The sequence below is a fragment of the Martes martes genome, assembly GCF_963455335.1.
Source record: "Martes martes genome assembly, chromosome: 12".
Classification (NCBI taxonomy): domain Eukaryota; kingdom Metazoa; phylum Chordata; class Mammalia; order Carnivora; family Mustelidae; genus Martes; species Martes martes.
In genome coordinates, this window is record NC_137900.1 from 29226407 (window position 1) to 29253493 (window position 27087).

Genomic DNA, 27087 nt, shown 5'->3' on the forward strand with positions numbered 1-27087 from the left:
ACACCTGCCAGTGTCTGAGAATTGCTTGGTGCAGTGTGGGGACCCTACCTCTTACCTCACCCCCTCATCCTGGCCTTCTTTCGAACGCTCTAGCTGTGCCTTCTTATTTGCTTTTGCCACCTCCTATTCCTCTGATCCCTTAAATGTAGGGGCTCCTCCTGATTCCTCCCCACCCTTGGGGTATCCAACCAGTGCAAGATGGACCTCCTTATCCAAAGTGGTACTCTGAGTTGCTGTGAGACAAATTTGATGAGGGTTGGGATAAATGCCTCGCCCAACCTGGGCCAATCAGAGTCTGCTCCAGAAATCCAGATTTGGGGCTAGAACACTCTGGTTCATGTCAACTTGGGAGCTGTGGGACGGCACTTTTCTTCTGCCATTAGCCAGAGAACCAGAGAAAACTTGATTCACAGAGAGAGGAAGGAGTAAAGTGGCCATGTGGCAGGAAGGCAAAATAAGAGACTCTTTTCTGGTCCCAGCCTTCTCTGAAGCTGCCATATTCCTGCCTTAGAGTTTCCTAATCCATTCCCGCCATTTACACTAGAACCCTAATCAATAAAGCTCTCTTCTCAGTCTACACACTCCTTGGCAATCGTACGCACAACCAGAGTTCAAAGCCCTACGCACCTACCGATGATTCCTGAGAGGCCAGCGTTGAAGTCACTGCCCACCAGACAACCCTAGTCAGGTATCCCGTAGATACGTCAAACTCAAGATGGAATTTGCCAGGACGCCTGGGTGGCTCAGCTGGTTGGTCCACTGCCTTCGGCTCGGGTCGTGATCCCAGGGTCCTGGGATCGAGTCCCACATTGGACTCCTTGCTCAGTGGGGGGCCTGCTTCTCTGCCTCTGCCTGCCTCTCTGCCTGCTTGTGTGCACTCTCTCTCTCTCTCTCTCTGGCAAATAAATTAAAAAAATCTGAAAAAAAAAAAAAAAAAGATGGAATTTGCCTGTCCCATCTCACCCCCCAAATCTCTGCTCTGCTCTCATTGCTTCTTGTCTCAGCAAATGGCACTGTCATTTGCTCAGTAGAAACCCAAGAGTCACCAGCCCCTCCCTTTCGCTGACCATCCTCCTTGCCCTCACCCATGCCTTCCTCTCAAGTCACTAAGACCAGTCATTCCTAGCACCTCCCTTCTCAGCTCCATGGCCTGCTCTCCATCCTCACCACTACCACTTCACCCCAAGTGACCTTCACCTCCTGCCTGGTCCCCCAACTCCACCCTTGCCCCATCTGGACCCATGTCACTTCTCTGACTGTCTTGTTCATGCCTGTTTTCCTACTACTAGGTGCAATCTGGCCCATGGTTATTGCACTCAGTTGAGAGACACATGCAAACACACATGCAAGTTTATACACATGCATATATATAATATATGTACATATATATATACACACACATACATATGTAAATATATGTAAAATATATATACAAATAGAAAATATATATTTTTTAAAGTATGCATACATACATTTTCAGGAGCAGGCTGCGCAGGCAATTGCATAGGCATTCCTAAATTTAATCAACCTCTTATTTAAAATTTAGATTTTTTTTTTCCTGAAATTTTTTAAACTTTGTTTTAAAATAATGATAGATTTGCAGGAAGTTGTGTAGATAGTACAGAGACCCCAAGTACCTTTCACCCGATTTCCCTCAGTAGTTTCACGGCATATATTTTACTACGGTACAATATCAAAACCGGGAAACTGACATTGGTATTAAGTCCATGTGTTACTCTGTGCCATTTTATTACATGTGTAGACACCACATAAAGATACAGAACTATCCCACCAGGTGGAGAAATCTCCCTCATGCTACTCCTTTACGGTCACACCCAACCTCCTCACCCCGCCATCCCTAACCCCTGGCAGCCACTGATCTTTCTCCAGCTGTACAAGTATGTTGGTTTTTTTTTTAGATTTATTTATTATTAGAGAGAGAGGGAGCACGGGAGAAGGGGAAGGGGGTGGGACAGAGGGAGAGAATCTTTCAAGCAGACTCCCTGCTGAGCACGAGCCAGATGCAGGAGTTGATCCCACAACCCATGAGATCACTACCTGAGCCAAAACGGAGGGCTGGATGCTCAACAGACTGAGCCACCCAGGCGCCCCTGTGCAAATATGTCTTTTAGAGAAGGTTACATAAATAAGATCATACATTTTGTGAACTTTTGAAATTACCTTTTTTCACTCAGTATGATACCCTTGAGATCCACCCAAGTTGTTACATGTTTGGATAGTTTATTCCATTTTATTGCTGAATGCTTTCTCATGGTAGAGATGTATCATTGTTCAACCACTCACCTATGGTAGGATGTTTGGGTTATTTCCGGTTGTGGGCGATTACAAATAAAGCTGTCACGAACAATCACATGCAGGTTTGTATGTGGACATAAGTCTTCATTTCTCTGGGATAAATGAAGAAACTGCCAAATTTTTCCCAAGTGGCAGTGTCACTTACATTTCCACTAACAACACATGAGGTACATCATTTCTCTGCATCCTTGCCAACATTTGGTATTGTCACTATTTTGTATTTTATGGGTTCTATTGGGTGTGTAGTGATGTCTCATCATGGTCTCACTTCACATTTCCCTAATGGCTAGTGATGTTGAACATCTTTTTATGTGCTTATTTGCCAAAAGACTCATTTTCACTTGCTTGGTGATATGTCTCTTCATGTCTCATGTTCTAATTGGATTGTTCAGAGTTTTTTACTATTGAGTTTTGAGAGCACTTTTATGTTCTAAATAGGAGTCCTTTGTCAGACTGGTTTGCAAATATCTTCTCTTGTGCTGTAGCTTGTGTGTTCATTCTCTTAACAGAGTGTGATTTTTGAGGAATTGCTCCATTTCATCTGAGTTGTCAGATTTATGTGTGTGCAGGTGTTTACAGTATTCCCTTATTTTTCTTCTGATGTCTCCTCATTTTTTTAAATACCAAAACAACTTTGAGATGAACAATCTAGTACACAAATATGTGTTTCTCTAAAAAAAAATTTAAAAATTTAAAAATTAAAAATAAATCTTAAAAATATGTGTTTCTCTGATTATTCTTCGAAGAGAAATTCCAAATAATGAAACTATTGGGTAAAAGACTATTAATACATATTGAAGAGTCGCCTCTCAGAAAGGTTGCATTAACTTGCAACTTTACAATCAGTGATAAAAGCATTTGTTTTTTTGTTTTTCTTTTTTTTTTTAGAGAGAGAGAGAGAGAGCACATGGACATGCACCAGTGGGAGTGTGCTGGGGTTGGAGGAGGGGCAGAGGAAGACGGAGAGACAGAATCTTTAGCAAGCTCCACACTCAGTACTTATGACCCAAGCCAAAATCAAGAGTCAGATACTTGGGGCACCGGGGTGGTTCAGTGGGTTAAGCCTCTGCCTTCCGCTCAGGTCGTAATCTCAGAGTCCTGGGATGGAGCCCCACATTGGGCTCTCTGCTCAGCAGGGAGCCTGCCTCCCCCCCACCCCCGCGCCTGCCTCTCTGCCTACTTGTGATCTCTCTCTCTCTCTCTCTGTCAAATAAATAAAATTTTAAAATCTTAAAAAAAAAAAAGAGTCAGATACTTAATTGACAGGCCATCCAGGCAACCCAAAGCATTTGCTTTAATCCAATCTGATGACTAGAAGAGAACACTATCTTTTCAACTTGGTCAATTCGATGGCTAAAAAAAAATTACATTTCTTTTGTTTAATTTCCATTTTTTTATAGTTAACAATGTAAACTTCATAGGCTTCTTGGTCATTTTTATTTCTTATTTTGTAAGTTGCCCTTTTCATGTATTTGTGCATTTTTCTCCCAGTGTAGTTGTCTTTGTGTTGATTATTTTAATACCTTTTTACATATGAGAGATAGTAATGCCTTATATGTGTTAAATCTATTTTCCTCAAGTGCCATCTGTCTTTTAATTTTACTTACAGTGTCCTTTTCTTTTGCAGTGCAATTTTTTGGTAATTAAAATTATTCAGGCATCTGGGTGGCTCAATCAGTTAAGCGTCTGCCTTTGGCTCAGGTTACAATCCCAGGGTCCTGGGATTAAGTCCCACATTGGGTTCCCTGCTTAGCGGGGAGCCTGATTCTCCCTCGCCCTCTTCCCCTCCCCCACTGCTCGTGCACCCTCTCTCTCTCAAATAAATAAATACAATTTTTATAAATAAATAAATATATATGTATATATATTATTCATTACAGCCCAAATTATTTTCTTCTCTATCTTTATGGTTAGATAGGACTTCTCCTACATCAAGACAAAGCCAGACGAATAGTCTTCTATGTTTTATTTCTCCATGAAATTTGTTAACCCATCTATAATTTATTTAAGCTCATGAAAAAAAGAAAGACTCATTTTTTTTCTGGCTTTGAGACTTCAAAGATCTACTTCACATTAGTCATCTCTATTGCTATGACACTCTTCTCAGGAAATCTCAGAGTAGTTGACAAACAATTTAGTGTTATCTTTCTCTGATCTTTTTATTTCTTCCTACCCCAATAAAACATCTAAATCTGTCACATGTAAACGAAGGGATGCATCCTATGGCCACTTACCAGTAAAGTTAATGGGAATTGCAAAGGTTCACTCTGTTTGGTGGTAGAGGGTATGGAAAAGTAGACCATTTTTCTTTTTATTGAAGTATAACTTACACATAGCAAAGCACACACATCCTAATTGTATAGTTCAATGAATTTTTACATATATGTAATATACACTTATGCAACTACCAAGATCAATTTACAGAACATTTCTTTTTTTTTTTTTTTAAGATTTTATGTATCCATTTGATAGAGAGAGAAAGCAAGAGCATGCACAAGCAGGGGGAGCCACAGGCAGAGGGAGAGGGAGAAGCAGGTTCCCCATGGAGCAGGGAGTTTGACCTGGGGCCTGATCCCAGGATCCTGGGATCATGACCTGAGCCGAAGGCAGACACCTAACCGACTGAACCACCCAGGTGCCCCATTACAGAACATTTCTAACAACCTAGAGAGACTCTTGCACTCTCCTCAATCACAATCACCTCCCCCAAAGGTAACCTCTACCCTGCCCTTTATCAAGTGGATATCAAAAGGATAATCACCTTTGCCTGTTTTGGAACCTCATTTAATGAAATCCTAAAGCAAGTGTTCTTTTGTATCTGGCTTGTTTCACAACATTATGTCTTTGTAATTTTATCTGTGTTTTTGCACATGTCAGTTTTCTGTTCTTTTTCATTGCTATGTAGTTTTCTCTTGTATGAATACATCACAATTTATTTATCCATTCTAATGCTGATACACAGTTTGGCTCTGTTTTCCCACAAGGGGCTAACATGGATCACTTATCACATGTCTTTGGGCAGACACAAGCACTCACTTATCTTGGGTGCGTACCAGGAGTGGATTCGTTGGGCCATAATGTATGACTCTACATTAATCATAAGCAGGTGCCATCCCAACTTTCTAAAGTGTTTGTGTTATTTTTGCTCCCACCAACAATGTACAATTCTCAGTTTCTTCATCAACACTTGGTACGCGCTTTTCATTTTAGCCATTCTTGTGGGGTAAATGATGTCTCACTGTTTTAATGCTCATTTCCCTGATGACCAATGATGCCGAGTATCTCTCTTGTGCTTATTATTCACCAGTTGTGGAAAAAACTCCCTTCAGTGAAGTGCCTGTTCTAATCTTTGTCCAGCACTTTGATGAGAGAATGGTATATTTAATTCATTTGTAGAAGATCTTTACTTATTCTACACAGAGGTCTCTTTTTGGAATTATGTCTTGAAAATCTTTTCTGCCAGTCTGTGATTACCTTTACACTCTTAATTTTGTCTTCTGATGAATGGAAAGTTCTTAATTTTAATGAAGTACAGTTCATTAGCCTTTTCTTTCATGGTTATTGCTTTCTCTCTCTTGTTTAAGAAATATTTACCTTCCCCAAAAGCATGAAGATATTCTCCTGTGGTTTTTTTCTAGAAACACGGGGAGTTGCTAGAGGCAGGGGCAGAACAGTGAGGGGTTAGGGTTGAAGGTGACTAAAAGATACAAACTTCCGGTTATTCGATGCGTAAGTCCTAAGGATGTAACGTACAGCATGGTCACGATAGTTAACAATACTGATTGTATATTTGAAAGTTGCTAAGAGAGTGGATCATAAAAGTTCTCATGACCAGAAAAAAATACATATTTATTTTATGTACATGTATGTATATATGTATCTGTATGTATAAGGACATAGATACATACAGATCTCAAATCACTATGTTGTTCACCAATTCTAATACAGTGTTATACGTCAACTGTATCTCAGTGAAGCTGGAGGGGGGTGAGAAGCTATGAAGAGCCTGATGGGTGGAGCTGGAGGGCCCGTTTGAACCCCTGACCTGCCGGTTCCTGACTGGTGATTCTCTCTGTGCTTCAATTTGTTCACCAGTAAAAAAGTGACAGCAGTAAGTGCACCTGCCTCACGGGCTAGGCGAGGACTGAGCCAGGGGCTCGGCGCTTACAGGTGGGCAGAACATGGCCAACTCACGATCCGTAGTCCATAGCATTAGCCATAATGAAAAAGTCAACGCTTAAAACCACCTCAAAGGTACAACTGGTATCTTTTTTTGGAATTTCATGAAGATCACACCACCCATCCCTTTATTTTCATCTCTAAGCTGTACCTTAAAGGGAGAAGCAAAGCTCCTTTCTTCACCTGGCTCGTTTTTGCTTGACCTCAAAACATCACCCTAGTCTTTCACTCTCTCAAATACCAGAGAAAGTGTCTGCAGTCATTCTCGCCTGCCCCCTCAGCAAAAGTCTCCTTTGCTCTCTTTGAAGGAAAAAAAGAGAGACGCACCAAGTGGGAAAGCAAAATTCTCAGAGGTTCCCTCCAGTCCAGGCTGGCTTGGCCTCCATTTGGTTCTCCAAGACAGGAGTAGCAGAGCCCACTCCTGCTCCTCGACGTTCTCCTCACAAAGAAACTTAGACTAATTGACATATCCTGCTAAGGTTAGTTTTCTGCTAAGCTTTTGCCCCCTGAAAATCAAATTCTGGCCTCTTTCTTTGAACAACCATCAGCCAAGTAGAAATATCTTCAAATATCAGTATCTACAGACAACACATTAGGTGACATGGAACCAACCCAATCTTTCCCCCACGTGTATCAAGAGCACTAAGGAAAACACTCAGAGGAAGTTAATCACACGCACATGACAGAATTAGTGCCGAATCGTAGCACAGAAAGTCAGTGATGCCTGCGATTTGATCACAAGTAGTTTAGTGAACAGAATGCATGCTGTGGAGACAGTGGCCTGGGTAGGGGCCTCCACAACCAGCCTGGGGGGAAGATTATCCAAAAGGACAATCCTTAAGACCATCCGGCAGCCTTGGTCTCCGTTCTGCCTGAAAGCCCCCAGGGCAGAGCCCAGCCATCCTGATTGGAGTGAGGACTGATCCTCAAATTGTGATCCATGGTGGATTATGTGGTTTGCCGTGAAGTCTCTGGTGATACAGGATGGTCACAAACCAAGCCATAAAATCCTCTCCGTTGTTGGGTATGTGCGGTAGGCAAAGGCCCCAGAGAGATCCTAATCCCCAGAATCTGTGACCGTGTTGCATTATTTGGCACAAGGGACTTTCAGATATAATTAGGGTTACCAACTGAAAATAAATCATCCTGGATTACCTAGATGGGCCCAATCTAATCTTTTTTTTTTTTAAGATTTTATTTATTTATTTGACAGACAGAGATCACAAGCAGGCAGAGAGACAGGCAGAGAGAGAGGGGGAAGCAGGCTCCCTGCTGAGCAGAGAGCCCGATGCAGGGCTCGATCCCAGGACCTTGGGATCATGACCTGAGCCGAAAGTAGAGGCTTTAACCCACTGAGCCACCCAGGTGCCACGGCCCAATCTAATATAATAAGCCTTTATTTTTTTTTAAGATTTTTTATTTATTTATTTGACAGACAGAGATCATAAGTAGGCAGAGAGGCAGGCAGAGAGAGAGAGAGGAGGAAGCAGGCTCCCAGCTGAGCCGAGAGCCCAATGTGGGGCTCCATCCCAGGACCCTGGGATCATGACCTGAGCCAAAGGCAGAGGCTTTAACCTACTGAGCCACCCAGGCGCCCCTCTAATAAGCCTTTAAAAGCAGGGAACTTTCTGTGGCTGAGGCCAGGGGAGATGAAGCAAAGTGGGGATATCAGAGAGATTAGAAGTCTGAGTAAGACTTGGCCTTGTATCCTTTAAGGATACAAGAGTCACAAAACACAGAACGTAAGAAGCTTCTAGAAGCTGAGAACGGCCCCAGCATCAGCCAGCCAAAAAAAGCTGGGGACCTCCATCCTACCACAGAATGGAACTGAATTCTGACAACAACCTAACCAAATCTGGGAGCAAACTGTCCACCCCCAACTTCTCAGGAGGAGCCTAGGCTGGCTGACACACAGATCTTGGCCTTACGAGACGCGAGCAGAGAACCCAGCCATGCCCGTCAGAGAGCTGACCTACAGAACAGTAGACAATAAGTGGGCACTGTTTTAAGCCTCTAAACTTGTGGCCAGTTTTTACAGCAGCAATAGAAAATCAATACAATAAGATTTGAGAAACATAACGAGGAAGCAGAGTAGTCCTCAAATGCCACCAAGAACCTAATACCACATCTGATATTTGTGTCACAACCAGATTTTCAAAACCAGGCCCCATCTGTCCTCTGATGTTACCGTCCCACCAGGGCGGTGAAGAGGGTAGTCAGAAAAGTACCCTCCTTCAGGTGAGGATCCAGAGACTGAGTGAGCTATGGTTTGCCTACAGTGGCCTGTCTGGTTAGTGGGAGGACAGAGACTAGAACTCCAAACTCATGGCTCCCAGCCCAGCAACCTTCCAGAAACCCCTAGAGGGAGGAGGCATTAAAGATCAGACCGTCTACTCACCTTCCTGTAGATGGCAAAGATGGTTCCAATGGAGGCCAGGCAGTCGATGTTAGAAGATCCATCCAGTGGGTCAAAGCAGACCACGTACTTCCCCTAAATGCACGGAGAGAAGAACCACCTGATTGGTCCCCTTTCAAACAACACACTCCATGTAAATGGCTGTAAATGGCAGGTAACACTACATCAAAAAGTGATTGAGAGCAAAGGGTTATTCTTACCAAAAAATGCAATTACTAAAGGGTGGCAAAGTGTATCAGCATCTATGAATCCTAAGCCCAGGACCAACCTGCCCATAGACTGATGAGTTGATGCCCACGTGGGGCGATCCATGTCCCATCCACCTCCTCGCTTCCTCTGGCTCTGCCCTCCCCGGCCCCCTGGAGACTCAGGGCTGCCGAGGGTGTGACAGGAAACCCAGTCTGAAACTAACAACTGGCCCAAAGGGGTAGAGAAGCGGAAGGTGAACCTGGGCCAGCTCTGTCCATACCCGCGGTAAGGTCGGTTATAGATTTATTCATGACTCTTTCTGAACCTCTCTACAGACAGGCTTTCCTCCTTTTGAAGCATTTTTGCCAAAAGACTTTAGAAAACCTCAGAACAACATTCCAGAGCCTCTGGATCTAAGAGAGCTAGTATCCATAAATAGTCATGGGAATGAAAATACCGTCCCAGGTTTTGCTGCAGCCGACCCACCTGTCCTACGTGAAGACCAGAAGACAGAGTGGGTGGGATCTTTCTAGCTCACCCCACTGCTGTCACAGGCTGCTCCAGCTGTCACTCCATAGAAAGAAATCACCAGATACTTTTTACAGGCCTCCTATGTGCAAGGTTCCAGGAGAGCTGTAGTGATGGGGATCGGAGTCTCCTGGCTAATTCCACACGGATAATAGAACATCAAAGGAGTCATTTCTCCCACCACTAAAATTACTTCTCCCTGACTTTCTGGTGAGTAATGCCCTAGCTTAAGCTGACCTTCTTTTTTATTCCTTGCTCAGTGGGGGTGAGGGTGGGTTAAAAAGTGGGATAATCCATAAATTTGGAAATTTCCCATTCTCCCTGTAGATAATTCAAGTGAGCCCATTCATTCATGCATGCACGCTTTCCACAAGTATCTGTTGAACGTCTGGAACATGCTGGAAAATGCTCAAGGAGCTGGCATGGAAGTAGGCATGGAATATTCAAGAACTAGCACTAAGACCTGTATGGCTTGGGTCAACTGGTGGGGAAAATGATGAATTAGATTGGAGAGATGATTGGGGGCATATCAGTGAGAGCTAAACGTTGAAAATGATCAGCGTGGTTTAGTTTAAATTGTGTGACACGGCGAGAGTAAAGTACTTTGCACGGTCCCTGGTATACAGCAGGTATTTAATAAATTTGGCTTTACCGTTCTGTCCTCTCAGCTAATTATGAGGAAATGGTCTCCAACACCCAATGTATAAAACAAGGACCAGTCCCAGTATTTATTTTGTTTAATAGCTGAGCATAGGTTGAATTTTTGGCCACCAGCAAACCTCTGTCTTTAATGAACTGTTTGTGAATGACTACAGACCCTCCCCGGTCATGCCCTGCACTGACCAGGTTTGCCATTGTATTAAGGCAAGAGCACACGATCCTTATGATTTCTTTCCTACGTGAATCTAACGGTTTGTCAGGCGCAAAGAGATCTCTGCCGAAACCAGAGCCCCCTTGGAAAAGTGTGTGTTGGGGTAATGGGCATAGAAGTGGGATGAGTGCTCTTCCCAGGAACTCTACTTTTTATTAGACTTAATGACTTTGAAGCCACAAAAAAAATGCAAGACTTGTTCCGGGCACATGAAAACACATGAACCCCACCCATTGAGGCATTTCCAGTAAATTACTCTGTTTTACTTCCTGAATGAATCACCCGGTCATAGAATTTTTTTCACTAGACAGTGTAAGACTTCTAGCTAAAGAAGAATGCAATCCATTTTTTTTTTCAGAAAACAGAATTTAAGGAATCGAGGAAAATGCCAGAAACTAAAGAAAAGCAAAGCAACCAGATTCTTCCCGACTCGGCAGTGCCGTCTGCTGGTGAAGAGGGGAACTGCATGCCTGCCCGGCACTCACCCTCTTGTCCTTGGCGGTGATAATTGCGTCTTTATTCTCCTCCGAAACCAGGACGCAGGTGCTGTAGGAGGACTGGAGCATGTTGATCACCAAAGAATTGGATAACACGTCCAATTTCTTCACCTCATCCCCGGTCACGTTCACGCTTCCCGCAATTCCATACCTAAGAAGAGGAAAGTCTGAATTAAATCACTAAAGGAATCCAAACTCCAGCAGAGAAGCCCAGAAGCTAAGATACCACCATTGTATCCCAGCTTTTCCCCTCATGGCTGCAGAGTCTCCAAATTATACAGACCAAGTGTAACATGACTCACAGCGGGGATTCTCAATTTTGCTTCCTTTAGGCCTTGGGGATATATGGTCCTATCCCCTTATTTTCACAAAAAACCTACCCAGAACTCAGTCTTAATAAAACACAAACCAGCATTCAGCAGTGGGAGGGAAGGGAAAGGGCTAGTTCATAAACTCAGACACACTGCTGTCATTACTGACTCCAACAAATAAAGGCTCATGGCTTTCCAGCCTGGAAATTTCAAGTATCTGTTGATTACCCCAAATAGTGGACCAGTGAGTCAAATGAAAAATAGCTCTGTGACAGCTTTGTGTTCCTTAAGAAGGAAAGTCGGGGACACAATTAACTCAGGGACACAATTAACTAGTTTAATTTTGTTCTTCATTGCCATTTCAAGCAATGAAAGAAAAATTCTATCTAGTTTTTAATTTTAGAATATCCATATGCAAGGTCTCCCAGTTCCCACCCTCATGGACAGGATCCTTCTAAAATACCAACCAGATAACTCTGGTCTCACCCTGAGTTCCCAGGTTCCCCACGGTGGACTTGAGGTCCCACCAAGGAAGCCCTGTCCCACTCACCTCATTCAGCCAGTCTCGCCTCCAGAATCCACCAGACACACACTTGCCTTACAGGTACCCCTGAGTTTGCCATCCTACCCCCACACTTCCACACTCTTCCCTCTAAAAGTGGGGTGGCTATTACCCCGCTCAAGCCTTTTTCATCTCAACAGTGCAAAGGTCCTGTGGCCACCAGCACCCAGCAAACTGTTCCTCTCCTTTTTACCTTCACTCATGGTGTTTCTCCACAGGAATGCTCTCTGCCAACCATCAGCTTCTCACTAGTCTCCCTCCTGATCCCTTCTGGAAGCTTCCTTGGTCCCACTACACACTGGACACATCCCCTATCATCCCTCCCTCCCACAGCAGTTCATGACCTGTTCATGCAACCTTTCCTGCTGGACTGTCTGTTCACTGAATGCTAGACTGCTACTGTACTGATTTCCATAGTGCTCAAGGACATAGTAGATGCTCAATACACATTCAATGAATTATGAAGAAGGCATGACAGGAAAGTAATTTCCCTACTTCTCCTTTATTTAATGCCATTTATTTGTTGAAGGAATCCTCAAGTGGTTCCAACAGGTAGCCAGGGTTGAGAACCACTGATCTACCCTAAACAAGAGACAACTTATTTCCCACCCTCTTCCTTGACTGACAGCCTTCCTCCAGATGCCATCTACCCTTAACCCCAACAACACCCCTCCTTCCAGAAAGAATGAAAGCTCATTCATACTGAGATCTAATTGTCTGACAACTGCTCCAAGTTAGGTCACAGATGCAAGAGAGCTTTATAACCCACAGGACAATATCGTTTACCATTTTAACTAATATTAAAACTTTACTGACAATTTTTTGGGGTGCCTGGGTGGCTCAGTTGGTAAGCATCTGCCTTTGGCTCAGATCATGATCCCAAGGTCCTGGGTTTGAGTCCCACATTGGGCTCTTTGCTCGGCGGAAAGCCTGCTTCTCCCTCTCCCACTCCCCCTGCTTGTGTTCCCTCTCTCACTGCGTCTTTCTCTATCAAATAAACAAATAAAATCTTTAAGAAAAACTTTACTGACAATTTTTAAATGGGATATTCTACCACTGACAGTAGAAAACCATGAAGATGTTTCCAGAAGAAGCATTCTAGCATTCCCTTCTTCTTACAGCCATGAGAGGACCAAAAAAGAAGAAAAAAAAAACATGAAAATTTCTGATCCCTTTGGCATTCATTAAGTTTGTGCCTAAAAATGTCTTCCCAGAAAAAGGAAGCAAAAGAATGAGGGGCTTGAGGTCCCCTAAGTGAGAAGAGACAGAAGTATGTGGAAGTCCCGTTTTCATGAGCAGAATTGCTCCAGGACAGAGAGCAACCCTCTAGCAATCCGAGAAGCAATTCCCTTGCTGTTCCATTGTCCTGTTCATTAATCTCAGCATTTCATTAGAAAGAAGGAATTTCCAGACAATGGGCTTCTCAACTGCCATTTTGGTGTTTCTTACTGAGGGGCTAGGGAAGGATGTCATCTGAATTGACAGGATGTGGGTCTCCTGCCAGCCTGAGGACCCCTGCCTGACGGCCTCTGAGAAAAAGGTGGAGCGTGACATCTTGATTCGGTGGTCTGCACCTGCCACCTAGTGGACAGTCAGCAGCATGGCACAGCCAGCCGCAAATTTCCTCGGATCTGCACTTGGAACCACTGTAATCATGAGAATTTACTGAGCATTTATTATGGATCTGGCCTTTTTGAAATCTTCATCCCATGGATCCACTAAGCCTTACAAGAACCCTGTAAGTTAGGGGCTGTTAGCATCCCCTCCAGTTTACAAATGAGAAACTGAGGTCCCAGCAAGTGTAGATATTCACGTGGAAGGAAGAGCCAAGTTCAATGAACCCCCTATTACCCAGTTCCTGAGTCTACTTCATCTGGACCCTCAACAGCCACAAAGCTAAGAGTTCTGAAGGCAATTAGTACAACCCTACCACAGCCGCCATTGCTCAGCTAAGCATCCTGCAAAGAGGAGGAGCGCATTAAGGTGGGTAGAAAATACAGAAATGTCAGCAAGCAGGGGAGATGCCCAGAAAATGGCTCTAAGCATAGCAGGGCCCATATGCAGGGACAGGTAAAGTCACTATTTAGTATCACTCAGCATAGCCCATCACCTCATAGGAGCAGGACAGAGGCAAATGACTTCACCTTGCATTCACGAAAGTTCTTAATTGTAGAGCTTGGCCATTATTGCTGGATGACACAATAATACAATTACAGCAATACACAGAGAGTGGGGAAAGGCGATCATAATACATCTTTATTATTATTATTTTTTTTTTTTTTTAAGCAGGCTCCACTCCCAGTGTGGAGCCCGATGCGGGGTTTGAACTCATGATCCTGAGATCAAGACCTGAACTGAGATCAAGGGTCAGATGCTTAACTGAATGTGGGCACTCAGGTGCCCCACAATTCTACCAATTTTTTTCTGTATTATAATTATTAAATTGTTAAGAATTAATATTTTAAATTATTAGATGTTGTTATTTCTTTTTGTTATTTCATTTTTGGAATAATAATAGTGAGTCCCTTCAACTTTTGAGAAGACCTCCACTGGACTTGCTACAAAGAAGATGGAACCCCAGAGAAAGTCAGCTTCTTTTTACCACAGACTTAAACTGGACACTTGGCTGTGTGAAATTTTATTAAATAAAGGGAAACCTCACTAAAATTGAGTCAGGAGGCCAGAAGGGGGAGCTCTCACACTGGACCACCGGAGGTCATTGCCGGAAGTGCCGTCAATTCCAAACCCTAAGAGAAGAATCCTCCAGGAAATCATCAATTAATTACAGACTCCTACAAGAAAAAATGTAAGTGGCATCTCCTCCAAGAAATTGACTAGCCCAGCAACTCAGTCAGTAAAAAAACATGATGGCCCTGAACTTTTGTTTTTCACCAATGGGCTTTCGTTCAAAACAACCCCTGCCAATTTCCTCCTCCGTAAAATAACCTGCTTCTCCTTTGTTAGACCAGCCTATGGTTTTTGGCAGAGCTTACTTGTCCCAGATTGCAATTCTCTACTATTCCCTAATAAACTCATTTTTGCTGGCAAAATAAGCAACTGTCAGCAGCTGTGACAGTCAGCAGCTGTTGCATGAACTTGGCCTCGTTCTGTGCTTGGAAGGAGTACAGAAGAGAATAAAGTGGAAGAACGCTCTGCATTCCCTCCTCCTCGACCCAGAACATCCCAGCTTCCTTCACACCAAACAGAGAAGATAAAGAGTCACAGAAAAGAAACAAAAAACTGTCTTAAAAGCAAAAAAGACTCCTTTCCAAAATAAGACTGAAGCCTCAGGGCAGGGAGTTATTTTGTAAATGATTCCTAGCTCCTAGCACGTTGGCAAAGTTCAGGGCAATAAAATGCTCATATCTGCTAAGAGTTAAAGCGAAATCTCAAGCCTTTCTCACTGTTTCTTTGTGCAGCAAGAAACAAATCATGATAATTCAACCTGTATTAAATGCAACAAGCCCCTGAGCTGGTCATCATTATAATACATGGCAACTGGAAAAATTATACATTTTTTTAAAAAAGAAAAAGACAAATTCTTTTTTTTTTTTCCTTCATACCATCTCTCCCAGTATTTTGTTCCTTTCTTGAAACAAGTCAAGAGCCCTTCATCAGAGACAAACTTTAAAAGCACCTTCCCTCCAGGACACAGAGGCAGCTTCCCCGAGCACCTGCAGGTTTGCACATGCCCCACCCATGCCTGAATCCCTGCGTGTCAAGGGCGGGTCTGAGCCCCGCACTGCTCCCCCCGGACTCACAGGTGGGCCAGGCCGGCCTTGCGCACAGCCGAGGATATGGCTTTGATGGCCGTCAGCATGGAGTTCAGCAGTTGTGTGAGCTCCCCAGTCCCTTTGGCCTGACGCCCCTTTTCCATAACGTAGCGAGTCAGGGTGAGCATGTCCGTTTCAAAGGGGCTTCTGTCCGACATCGTGGCGGGGAACTTTGCAAATCCTTCTTTTATCCCAGGAAGCCCTGTTTATCTCGAAAGGCTGTAGCTCAGTCGTATCAGAGCTGGTTCCTACGAGCCCTGCCAGGACCTTTAAGGAAAAAGTGCCCCAACCCACGTGGTTAAGACAACTGGGCAAGCCCTCAAGGAAATCTCTCTGGCAGGCTGATTTGGAAGGCTGCCAAAGCACCATAAGCAAGCTGCAAATAGAATCAGGCAGCCCAGAAACACACACCTCATTTTTCTTGATGATCCCAGGAAGCAACCCTTCAGTAACTGGTGAGAGAAGAGAAATCCAGCCACTAAAAAAAAAAAAAAAAAAAAAAAAAAAATCCATAAAACCCTCTCCTTCCAGGACTTGGGATGCTTTGCATACATCTACTGCAGAACCCAATTCCCCTGTGCCTATGGGAGGGACACTGGCAGGTAACTTATCTGGGGTATAGGTCAGGTGATGAGATAATCCTGGTTCCGCTTAGCCAGGGGTCTTTCATAAACGTGTGCAAAGGGGGCTTCTTATTTCCAAAAGCACGTGTGACCGAAGGGGTATCCATGATAGATAAACAAATCTAGAAGAAGAAAATTATCTTCCTAGCGCAGTGTCTCACATCAGGGCTGTTTTATCAATTCCTCTAGATTTGCATTTTCAATTCAAAAATGCTACCTGCTTACTGAAAGGAAACATTACGGAAATATATAAAGAAAAGTGAGGGGCACCTGGGTGGCTCAGTCGGTTAAGCGTCTGCCTTCGACTTGGGTCATAATCATAGGGTCCCTGAGATCGAGCCCATGGGGCTCCCTGCTCAGAGGAGAGTCTTCTGCCCCTCCCCCTGCTCATGCTCTCTCTCCCTCTCTCTCTCTCAAATAAGTAAAATCTTGAAAAAATGAATAAAGGAAATAAAGAAAGAAAGACCTCACCACCAGCCCAGCCCCCAACCCACTCTGTAGGACTAACTGGGTTGGTGGGGGGTTTGTATGGGTCATAGGCACTGGTGGGGGCCTGCCTAGAGTGGACCAAGAAGGTTCTGTAGGGGCACACACACCTGGCACTGAGTCCCAAGCCAGTTAGTTAAGTTAGTTACCTGCTAGATGTTCCCGGGAAGTTTCCTGAATCCTCAATTTTCTCTCTCATAAGTGGGAATAGCAGTAAAACATCTACCTTATAGAGTCATTGTCAGGGTTAAAAACAAAAAGATGAGCCTGGCACATAGTAGGTACTCAGTACCTCTGAGCTATTATAGATATATATAACTATTTTAGATGTATATTTTTTAGATGTGTATTTAATAATTATGTGTACCTATGGTTTAGATGTATATACGACTATTGTTAGAGTTTTTATTTTTGTTGCTGTTAGAGTTTTTAGATGTATATTAACTATTATGTATATATAACTATTTTAGATGTATATGTAACTATTATGTGTACATATACAACTCCATTTTGCAAAATAGAATATGCACATTGCTCTGTCGAATATACATGAAGACGTTGCAATGGGATTTCTTTTTTTCTGACAGTTAATTCAATCAGAATGTGTTTAGCTGCAAGCAAGAGAAAACTCAGACGACTTAGATATGCGGGAGTTTATTTTTCTCATGTTTTCTCATGAGTTCACTAGGAGGTGGCTGCTGGCATTTATTTAGCTACTCAAAGTTTCCAGGAGGAGCCCCTCTGTCTCTTCTGTTATCCTTGGTCAGCTGGCTTCTGCCACCAAGCTAAGACACCTCAAGAGCACAAAATGGCAGCCACCATTCTGAACATCTAGCCCACACTGAAGACCCAAAGAGGGGAGAAGGGGGCTCCCATCACATCAGTTGCCTTTTATTAGAAAAGAAGTATTTGCCCAGAACACTCTCCCCCGCCCTCTCCCTACACACACACCAGTGGACTTCTGCCTACATAGCTTTGACCAGACCTATGCCATATGGGGACCCCTTGCTACGGAGGTTGGGCACTGGTATTCCATGGACCAGCCAATCTCAAGTGGATGCCATAGCGAAACATCTCAGAAATACACATCCGTGTTGGTACACAGAGATATACTGCAATCCAATGCATGGACTGTTTGATGATTCTGGAAATGTTCGCTCTTGAAACAATGTTTCAACAGGCTTCCATATCTTTGTGCACCTGCTTGTGTGAGCCTTTGGTAAGATACAGCTGTGGAAGGGGACCTGCTCTGTCAGAACACTTTCATTCTGACACCACCAGCATCTAAACCAGAAAGCTCTCTTTTTTCTTCTGAGAGCTTCAGGAAATGGTAAGAACTATGGAGGGAACCTTCTTTACTTGCCAATGCATGTTGCCATTAATGAATAACAAGTTTTGTCTGATCAACAATGATTCTTCTGACATGATTATAGGAGGAGATGTAGCTGGGTGTCAGGAGTCCTGGGCCAGTAAGTGAGTACAAGAGAAAAGACTATCCTGGTTATTGGTTTCCAGATCTCCTTTGAGGTACAACATTGTCCTCAAAGGATTTCCCACATGACGGTGCGAAAGGATGCCAGGTCACTGGAGAAAGGATTATGTCTATGCACACTAACACCGATTCATGAATATTTATAGCAGCTCTATTTATAATGTCAGAGACTGCAAACCCAAGTGCTCCTCAGTGAAAGGATAAACAAACTGGGGTAGAGTCGTAAAATAGACTAGAGTTCTTCAATAAAAAGGAACAAACCTGCTGCCTTCTGCCCCGGGACGAATCTCGAAGACACTGTACTAAGTGAAGGAAGCCAGTCTCAAAGATTACATGTGGTATGATTCCATTTATATTTTTAGAAAACAAAATTAAGTATAAAGAGAACAATTCCATAGTTGCCAGGGCCTACAGGTATGGGGAGGGTCAAGACAAGGACTGTTGCCTGATGGGACTGTTCCCTATCCGAATTATGGTGATGGCAATTTGCTTTGTTTTGTTTTGTTTTGTTTTTTAAGATTTTATTTATTTATTTGACAGACAAGTAGGCGGAGAGGCAGGTGGAGAGAGAGCCGGGGAAACAGGCTCCCTGCCAAGCAGAGAGCCCGACGTAGGGCTCCATCCCAGGACCCTAGGATCATGACCTGAGCCAAAGGCAGAGGCTTCAACCCACTGAGCCACCCAGGCGCCCCGGTGATGGCAATTTGAATCTATACGTGTGTTAAACTCAAGTAGCTGTACACTTTTTAAAAAATTCATATTACTATAGAACAAAATACAAAATGGATCATGGACAGTCTGCAAACTGCACCAGTCCATGACAAAGTTAGTAGAAAAATTGAAATAATTTAGAAATTTCTATAGCAATTGTCCTATATTGTGTTTGCTCTGTCTGTATTAAAATGTGATTTAAATCTAGCAATAAGGGGCGCCTGGGTGACTCGGTCAGTTAATCATCTGCCTTTGGCTCAGGTCATGATCTCAGGGTCCTGGAATCGAGTCCTGCATCAGGCTCTCTGCTCAGTGTGGATCCTGCTTCTCCCTCTTCCTCTGCTCCTCTCCCCTGCTCTCTCTCTCTCTCTCTCTGGCTCCCCATCTCTCTCTCAAAAAAATAATGAAATCTTTAAAAATAATAATAATAAATCTAATAATAAAATGTAATTTAAATTTAAATGAAATTACAATCTAATACTAAACAATTGGGGACTGCATTTTATATGTAATTGTTTTTTATTTCATTTTTCCAGGTTTGGGTTTTTGTTTTTTTTTTACCACTATAACGATTTTTTCAGCACACCGTGCAGTGGCATCAAATACATTCACAGTCTGCTGCATCCCTCAGCTGAAACTCTGCTTAAAGGATAACTCTCTTCGGGACGCCTGGGTGGCTCAGTTGGTTGAGCGGCTGCCTTTGGCTCAGGTCATGATCCCAGCGTCCTGGGATCGAGTCCCACATCGGGCTCCTTGCTCGGCGGGGAGCCTGCTTCTCCCTCTGCCTCCTTCTGCCAGTGCACGCTCGCTCTCTCTCTCTCTCTCTCTCTGACAAATAAATAAATAAAATTTAAAAAAAAAAAGGATAACTCTCTTCTTTGGCCTTTCCTGTAATTCTTTCTATTATGTTTTATAAAAGTATATGTTAGCAAGATTGGAAGTGAAACCAGCCAACCAGTACCTCAGGGCAAACTCCTGGAGAAGCTCTGCACCCAGGCACGCGCCCATGTTAAGAATAAGCAGAAGACTGGAGACCTTGGAGATGGAGGAGGGAGTGGTATTGGGTAGTGTCATTTGTAAGCAGTCAGTGACTCATCCACAAAGGGAACAGGGGAGGGTCCGCTATTTGTGCCACCATCTGGCCCTGGCTGATAGCTGAGTGCAGCGATCACACCCCTTTTGCAGCTACACTTAAATGTTACAAGTTCGAGTTACCCAGTGGTCTAAAATTGCAACTGATGACCTTTCAGCAAATGCCAGAGTTCCTTCAGGGCACACAACAGGGTGGAAACAGAGCGGCCATGGTGGAAGCCAGCAGAGAGGGAGAGCGGTACCCAGCTCTCATTTAGCTCAGTGCCACCGATCTGCCAATGACCACAAAGCTGCCTGGAGCCCTGCTCTGCTTGATAACGGATGCTCACAGACCTGAGTCTGAGTGAGTAAGGACAAGCAGACCCTCCCGACAGTCGAGGCAATCTCGCTCTTGCATCAGGATCTGAAGACAAGGATCTGGAACGTGATTCTAGAGGATCAACCAAGGGACACTTCTTCGTTAGCAAAACCCTACTAAGAGGGTTTCCATTCATTCCCCCATGTAATCCCAACATATGAGGTTGCTTTTTAAGTTGTCAGTCAGAGAAGATTTTATTATAAGAAGCAGTGCCATCAGGCAAAAAAGAAAAGAAAAAACGCGATTGTAGCAAAATGTTTAAAAATGTGCACACATTTGCCCCCGAAGGACTGCTGTGTTTGCTGTGTACCTGAGTGGGGTAGAACACTGAGTGGAACACTGAGGCCGTTATAAGATGTTCCACGTGGGGAATCTGGTTGTTTTTTTAAGATCTGAATTTATTTATTTATTTATTTGTTTGTTTATTTGACAGAGAGAGACACAGGGAGAGAGGGAACACAAGCAGGGGGAGTGGGAGAAGGAGACTCCTGGCTGAGGGGGGAGACTGGGCGACAGGCTCAATCGAGGACCCCGGGATCACAACCTGAGCTGAAGGCAGACATCTAACGACTGAGCCACCCAGGCGCCTCGGGAATCTGATCGTTTGGGGGATCACCCTATTTTTCCTCATGCACCAGTGAAATCAGCTTAAGCTTCAACTTTACGGGATAACAGAAAACAAAGATGGGAAATCAAGAATCCAGTTTCTACTTTTCTATAATATACTAAGTCCAGTTTTCAGTGCATAAAAACTATATGGGAAAGTGCTATATACATTCTTCAAGTGGAAAAAACAAAGTTAAAGTGGAACGAGCCCATGTTAGAGCTATTTTTTAATTCAGTGGTAACCGCTGTGCTTTTTACTCTTATTCTCATCATGCCATGCATTTTTTAAAAAACATTTTAAGATTTGGGATGCCTGGGTGGCTCAGTCAGTTAAGCATCTGCCTTTAGTTCAGGCTATAATCCCAGAGTCCTGGGACCAAGTCCCACATGGGACTCCCTGCTCAGCGGGAAGCCTGCTTGCTTCTCCCTCTGCCTGGTTCTGCTTGTGCGCTCTCTCTCTCTCTCTGACAAATAAATAAATAAAATCTTAAAAAAATAATTTTAATGAACTATTGGGACTTCATCAAGATCAAAACCTTTTGCACAGCAAAGGAAAACAGTTAACAAAACCAAAAGACAACTGACAGAATGGGAGAAGATATTTGCAAACGACATATTAGATAAAGGGCTAGTATCCAAAATCTTTATAAAGAGCTTAGCAAACTCAACACCCAAAGAACAAATAATCCAGTCAAGAAATGGGCAGACGACATGAACAGACGTTTCTGCAAAGAAGACATCCAAATAGCCAACAGACACATGAAAAAGTGTTCCACATCACTCGACATCAGGGAAATACAAATCAAAACCACAATGAGATATCACCTCACACCAGTCAGAAAGGCTAAAATTAACAAGTCAAGAAATGACAGTTGCTGGCGAGGATGCGGAGAAAGGGGAACCCTTCTACACTGTTAGTGGGAATGCAAGCTGGTGCAACCACTCTGGAAAACAGCATGGAGGTTCCTCAAAAAGTTGAAAATAGAGCTACCTTATGACCCAGCAATTGCACTACTGGGTATTTACCCTAAAGATACAAACGTAGTGATCCGAAGGGGCACATGCACCCAAATGTTTATAGCAGCAATGTCCACAATAGCCAAACTATGGAAAGAACCTAGATGTCCATCAACAGATGAATGGATAAAGAAGATGTGGTATACATATACAATGGAATACTATGCAGCCATCAAAAGAAATGAAATCTTGCCATTCACAGTGATGTGGATGGAACTAGAGGGTATTGTGCTTAACAAAATAAGTCAATCGGAGAAAGACAACTGTCATATGATCTCCCTGATATGAGAAAGTGGATATGCAACGTGGGGGGGTTGGGGGGTAGGAAGGGAGGGAGACAAACCATGAGAGACTCTTAATCTCACAAAACAAACTGAGGGTTGCCGGGGGGAGGGGGGATGGAGAGGGTGGTGGGGTTATGGACATTGGGGAGGGTACCTGTACCCCTGGGGCTAATAATACATTATATGTTTATAAGAAAATAAAAAAGAAAAGAAAAAAAAGAAACGAAAAAATAAAATTAATTAATTAATTAATTAATTAATTTTAAGACTCTGGGTTTTGGGGTTTTTTTTTTAGACCAGTTTAGGTTTACAATAAAGTCAAGAGGAGATGTGGAGATTTCCCATTTCTCCCTGCACCCCACACATGCACTGCCCCTGATACCAACATCACTCACCAGAGTGATACATTTTTTTTTACAAAGAATGACCATCGTTGACACATCATAATCACCCAAGGCCCGTAGTTTGCCTTAGGGTTCACTCCTGGTGTTGCATATTTTATGGGTTTAGACAAACATATAATGACATAGATCTATCATCATAGTATCACACAGAGTATTCTCACTGCCCCAGAAATCCTCTTTGCTCCGCCTGTTCATCTCTCTCCCCGCCCCCCTCCTCTACCCCCCACCCTCCCCCATGCTGACCTCTGCCAACCACTGATCTTTTTACTACGCCCATTGTTTTGCTTTTTCCAGAATGTCATATAGTTAGAATCATACGCCATGCAGACTTTTCATTTCTTTCTGTTAGAAATGCACATCTAATTTTCTTCCATGTCCTTTCATGGCTTGATAGTCCATTTCTTTTAAGCACTGAATAATATTCCATTTTCTGGGTGGACCACAGTGTGTTTATCCATTCACCCACTGAAGGGCATCTTGGTTGCTTCCAAGTTTTGGCCATGACGAATTAAGCTGCTCTAAATGACTTTCTGCAGATTTTTGTATGATTTTTGTATGATGTATGATGATTTTGTATGATGTAAGCTCCCTTGGGTAAGTGTCAGGTCCTGTGATGGCTGGATCATATGGTGAGTGTGTTCAGTTTTTTAAGAAAACTGCCAAGTTGACTTTCAGAGTGGCTGTACCACTTGGCATTCCCACCCGCAGTGAGAGCTCCTGTTTCTTCATATCCTCATCAGCATTTGGTGGTGTCAGTGTTTGGAATTTGGCCATTCTAAAACGTATGTAGGGGTGTTCCTTTAATTTGCATTTCCCTGATGACATATGACGTGGAGCATATTTTCATATGCTTATTTGCCATCTGAGTATTTTCTTTGGTGAGGTGTTTGTTAAGGTCTTTGGCCCTTTTTTAAGCAGTCATTTCCTTATAGAGTTTTTAAGAGTTCTTTGTGTGTTTTTGGGTAACAGTCGTTTATTAGATGGGTCTTTTGCAAACATTTTCTCCCAAACTGTGACCTGTCTTCTCATCCTCTTGACACTGTCTTTCTCAGAGCAGGTTTTCATCTGGATGAAGCCTGCCGTATTACTTCTTTCATGGATCATGTGGTGTTGTATCGAAAAAGTCATTACCATACCCAAGCTCATCTAGGTTTTCTCCTATATTAACTTCTAGGAGTTTTAGGGTTTGTATTTTGGCCTACGATGCATTTTGTGTTAGTATTTGTGCTGGGTATAAGATCTGTGTCTAGGTTCATTTTGTGCATGTGGATGTCTGGTTGTTCTAACACCGTTTGTTCAAGAGACTATCTTTGCTCCATTGCATTCCCTTTGCTCCTTGGTCAAAGATCAGTTGACGATATTTATGAGGGTCTGTTTCTGGACTCTCTATCCTGTTCCATTGATCTGTTTGTCTGGTCTTTCGCCAATACCACACTGTCTTACTCTAGATATTTTTTAAAATATCTTGTTTACTTGTTCATTTATTAGAGAGAGAGAGCAAACATGAGCACGGTGAGGAGCAAAGGGAGAGGGACAAGCAGGCTCCACACTGAGCATGGAGCCCAATGGGGAGCTTGATCCCACAACCCCAAGACCATGACCTGAGCAAAAATCAAGTTGGCCGCCCAACTGACTGAGCCACCCAGGCTCCATTAATTTCTGTAGACTTATAGGAAGTCTTGTAGTTGGGTAGCATCAGTCCTCCAATTATGTTTTTCTCCTTCAATACTATGTTGGCTATTCTTCTGTCTGCCCACATAAACTTTAGAATTAGTTTGTCAATATCCATAAAATAACTTACAGAATTTTGTTTTGGTTGCATTGAATCTGTAAATCAAGTTGGGAAGAACCAACATCTTGACAATGAACATAAGAGTAATTCTCCATTGATTTAATTCTTCTTTGATTTCATGTATCAGAGTTTTGTAATCTTGTATTTTGTTAGATTTGTATGTATTCCATTTTATTGGGTGTTCCCTCTGGAGCTGTAGGGATGAATCGTCCAGCTTCTGGTGGCTGTTGGCGTTCCTTTGTTTCTTTGGCTCATGGACCCATCAGTCTAGTCTCTGCTTCCAGCTTCACATTGCATTCTCTGTGTGTCTCTTAGAAAATCGCGTTATCATTCAATTATGGACCCACCCGGGTAATCCAGGATCATCTCTCCTCAAATTCCTTAATTAAATCTGCAAAAGATCCTCTTTTTAACTAAGGTCATGTTCATAGGCGCTAAGGATTTGGATATGGACATTGCATTGGAGGATTAGGGTGGAGGGAGCAGCAACAGGTTGCCACAATGATCATTCTGAAATTATGAGAACTTTGAGAACCAATGATGCTCCTCTGGAATTTCTACCCCCGTCCTGGTCACAGGGTGTCCCATCACCCAGTGGCATAGTATGGTGGCAAAGCCAGACCAGCCAGGTGCTTCAAGTCAAACTGGACTTAGCTTTTGGTGAAAAACACAGAACAGCAAGCATGCCATTGTGGAGAAAGTCCTCTGCTGATATACCTTAGTATATTTAGAATTTAGGGTTACGTCCCGGCATGATTTTAACTTGGAACATGAGAGACACGGCTATGGAACCTCTACGAACCAAAGTCAGACCTGTAGGTGGCAGCAGGGAGGCCTGGGGAACCTTTACAAACCCTGCTGATGCTGTTACTGAGGAACCTAATAGAAAATCCCCAGATGAGTGGTGAAAGGGGGTGTTTTCCTTTGCAAAGAGAACACTATGTGTTTTGATTAGGAGTAGGAGGAAGTTCCCATTTTAGGGACAGCAGGATACGTGGAGCCTTAGATCCAGCAGAACTGAGTTCCCACACCACCACAGTGGTGTGAACTCTCTCCCTTAGTCCTCATCTGTGAAGGGCCTCTCAGCATTTCCAAGCTCAAATCCAGATTTGAGATTCCATAAATCAGAGAATTACTACTCACGCTGCTGATTCTGTACGTTTGTGACTATCTTCCTCAGTGTTAAAAAAGACTGGATGCATCCATCCACAACGAACACCAACAAATACCAGCTGAAAACTCTTAAACCAATGGCCTCATCCGAAGTCACCACACAGAACATACGAACAGCACAGCTAAGTTATCTATAATTTTGTTTGGTTTCATTGTGACACTGAGTAAGGAGTATCATTTCCCATCCAGCTCTCCTAACAGTAAGAAATGGCTCCCAGAACACCACATCTCCCCCAGTGCTTTTAGAACCAGGAGTTACAACAAAGCTACAAGGTGGTTAAAAATCCAAAGGTGCGGGCGCCTGCGTGGTTAGTTAAGCCTCTGCCTTCCACTCAGGTCATGGTGTCAAGGACCTAGGATCAAGGTCCACATTGGGCTCTCTGCTCAGCGGGGAGCCTGCTTCCCCCTTTCTCTTTGCCTGCCTCTCTCTGCCTCCTTGTGATCTGTCAAATAAATAAAAATCTTAAAAAAAAAAAAAAGATTGTAAAAGAGGTACTTTAAAAAAGAAAAAAATCCAAAGAGACTTGAGGCCTAGACACAGGTAGAGTTGGAAAAATATTGGCTTTAGGTCCAGTCACTGGACAAAAGCCCATCCAATGCTTAACATCAAACAAAATTTCCCACTGGAAAACACTGAATTAAAAAAACACTAAATTAGCAGGGATTGGAGGAAAAAAGATTTACACATACACATATTTAAACTCACTATATAAACATACTAATACATTAAATATACTTGATTTAAAATATTGTTAAACCTGATTAAATGTATTAATTTGTATTTCCTATCTACGTAGATATGTATCATTATTTGCCCAAATCTAGAGCTCAAAAAATTCCAGATGTTTAACATGTAACTTGCTTGGCCATTTTAGCCCAGGGTCAACTGAGAGAGAAACTGCTTATATGGAGACTCTAATGAGAACTATACTTGCTTGCAACGAATTTCCTTGAATCTTGTTTTTAAGACTCTTTTTCCTTATTGTCATTAGACCTTAAGGAATGCCTAGGCTTTGCAGTCAACCACTGAGTAAGCAAAACTTCCCTTGCGACTGAGAGGGTTGCTCCCACAGGTGAGGCCAACAGGCCATAGATGGGCAGCCCTTTACTTCTCACTGTCCGGTACCCAGGAAGGTGTGAACACCTCTGCCCAGGTTAGTTCTGCGCGCTGACCTCAACAGCAACACGCAGCAGATGCGATACAGTAACTGTTCCCTGGCCAGAGGCCACTCACTGGCTGGAGACCTTGGGCAAGTAACTCCCCCTCTCCATCTTTGGGGGAGAGAGTACCCAATTCCTAAGGTTCTTGTAAGAATTAAACGCGTTATCTAATGGGTGGGGCATTTGCTGTTGTTATCCTTACCGTGATTTGACACAAGGCAGGATTTTTTTTTTTTTAAGGAAAAG

At 43.2% G+C, this 27087-nt stretch overlaps 1 protein-coding gene across 3 annotated transcripts in view; it reads right to left on the reverse strand.

The window, feature by feature from the left end:
• The window catches only part of FBP2 (fructose-bisphosphatase 2), a 34131-nt gene extending 18225 nt beyond the window's left edge, over positions 1-15906 (reverse strand). For 2 of the 3 annotated variants that reach the window (XM_080819163.1, XM_080819165.1), the window contains exons 1-3: positions 15631-15900; positions 10985-11147; positions 8894-8986 (exon numbers count right to left, since the gene is read on the reverse strand). In XM_080819163.1, the coding sequence (XP_080675289.1) occupies positions 8894-8986; positions 10985-11147; positions 15631-15800 (426 nt within the window). In that variant the 5' untranslated portion in view covers positions 15801-15900. Of the gene's footprint in view, positions 1-8893; positions 8987-10984; positions 11148-15630 lie in introns of all 3 variants that reach the window. The other variant, XM_080819164.1, reaches the window with a different exon arrangement.
• Between the last annotated feature and the right edge of the window lie 11181 nt (positions 15907-27087).